This window comes from Hermetia illucens, chromosome 5, assembly GCF_905115235.1.
Source record: "Hermetia illucens chromosome 5, iHerIll2.2.curated.20191125, whole genome shotgun sequence".
NCBI lineage: Eukaryota > Metazoa > Arthropoda > Insecta > Diptera > Stratiomyidae > Hermetia > Hermetia illucens.
Window position 1 is genome coordinate 106,820,126 of NC_051853.1, and position 2,013 is coordinate 106,822,138.

The following is a 2,013-nucleotide window of genomic DNA, read 5'->3' on the forward strand; positions in this document are numbered from 1 at the left end:
TTATAACTTAGTTAGTTATATTGCGATTTCCACGAAACTTCTATATTATACCACTGCAAAATTTAGTGGTGCTGGGATGAACTTAAGTGGGTTTGAAGTCAATTACTAAAAATTATAGCAATGTACTATTATTAACTTTATTTAAACAGATATCGATATGGAAGGTATTTCGGAGCGCAGGTACCATATAGTGGCAGCCTCCTGATTTTTTTCAGATTTTTTGGTTAGATAGTTTCTGAGAATGGCCCCACCTTTCAAACAAAGAAACTAAGACCGGCTTCGGAAAGTATTAGGGGTACCCATAAGTTATCAATTATTTGAGGATGAGTAATTTGTCATCAGTCGTGTACTAACAGCGAAAGTGATAACATCTAATTTACAGTGAACTTAAGTAGAGCAGGTAGTGAGTAACGTGTAACTAAGTGCATAACAAGATTAAACTTGTTGTGACAAAATGGCGGCATTTGTACCATCAGAGGCCATATACGGCATTGCATGTTGTTTCATTTTCACGCTGGTTTGAACGCAGCTGCTGCGACTAGAAAAATTTGCGATACGTATGGCGAAGTGTTGGAAGTTAACAAGTGTCAAAGTTGGTATAGAAAATTTGCCGCAGGTGATTATGACCTTAATGATATGCCGCGAAGTGGCCGACCCGTACAGTTCGACGAAGACGCGCTGAAGTCGCTAGTGGAAGCAGATCCGAGATTGACCATACAGGAATTATCAAGAAGCCTACAATCAACCTGGTCAACCGTACAAAGACACTTACATCAAATCGGCAAAAAGTGTAGACAAGGTGTTTGGACTCCACATGAATTAAGCGAAAGCAATAAGGACCAGCGACGAACAATTTGCACATCTTTATTGACGAGACTGAACTCAGATCCATTTTTAAACAGGATCGTAACTGGTGACGAAAAGTGGATCCTGTACGATAATGTAAAACGCTCTAGACAGTGGCTTTCAGCAAATCAGGCGCCAAGACCGACATCAAGACCAACATTGACAATGAGGAAGGTTTTACTCTCAATTTGGTGGGATTGCAGTGGAATCATACACTTCGAGCTATTGAGACCAGGCGAAACGATAACAGCAGACTCATATTGTTCGCAATTGGAACGACTTCAATCAAAGCTAATTGAAAAACGGCCAGCTCTAATCAATAGAAGAGGAGTCATTTTGCAACATGACAATGCCCGGCCTCACACAGCAAGAATCCCGCAAGAAAAAATAAAGGAGTTAGGATGGGAAGTTCTACTTCATCCACCTTATTCACCAGATATTGCCCCATCGGATTATCATTTGTTTCGGTCGCTGGAACATTCCTTACGAAATAAAACTTTCAACTCTGTCACCGACGTCGAAAGGCACCTTCAGTCATATTTTGCTTCACGGCCGGCAGATTTCTACAGGAATGGAATTGAAAATTTGCGCAGCAGATGGCGAACTGTTATTGATAATGATGGAGATTATATAATTGATTAAGAAATAAAAATATTAAAGTTTTAATACATTTTTAATATCTTACTTAAAAATAATGGATTACTTATGGGTACCCCTAATACTAACCAAGACCTTTAATTTGATACTGCACATGACTATATTTGATGAAAAAAAAATTACACCCCCTTTTTGCATGTATGGGGACCCCTCCCTGAAATTTGATGGAACTCACTATATGTGTGAGCGTTCACAGTTCTCACCTTTCTACCGAATTTGATGTCAAATGCTATAACCGTCTCCGACAGACAGACAGACGGACAGACAGACAGACATGTGAGGAGTGGCCAGATCTCCCAGCAGGTGGGACCCCAATTGGCGGATTGGGGCATACCTATTGATGCGTAAATATGTTTTCATGCACTTTCCTTTTCTGACTGTGCATGGGCTAGCGTTTGCTCATCTCTGGTGCGCGGCCCAAAATGGCTATGGGAAGGATACCCAGAACATAAAACCACCATTGAAGACGAGAGAAGGAGGAACCCCAGTACTGGCTGCTTATGGGAGTGA

General features: G+C 40.9%; 1 protein-coding gene across 1 annotated transcript; it reads left to right on the forward strand.

The window, feature by feature from the left end:
- The first annotated feature begins 636 nt into the window (after positions 1–636).
- Positions 637–1,488, forward strand: LOC119658203 (histone-lysine N-methyltransferase SETMAR-like). The gene has a single exon (XM_038065470.1). It carries the CDS (start codon positions 637–639, stop codon positions 1,486–1,488), a length of 852 nt encoding a protein of 283 aa, XP_037921398.1.
- Positions 1,489–2,013: the final 525 nt, after the last annotated feature.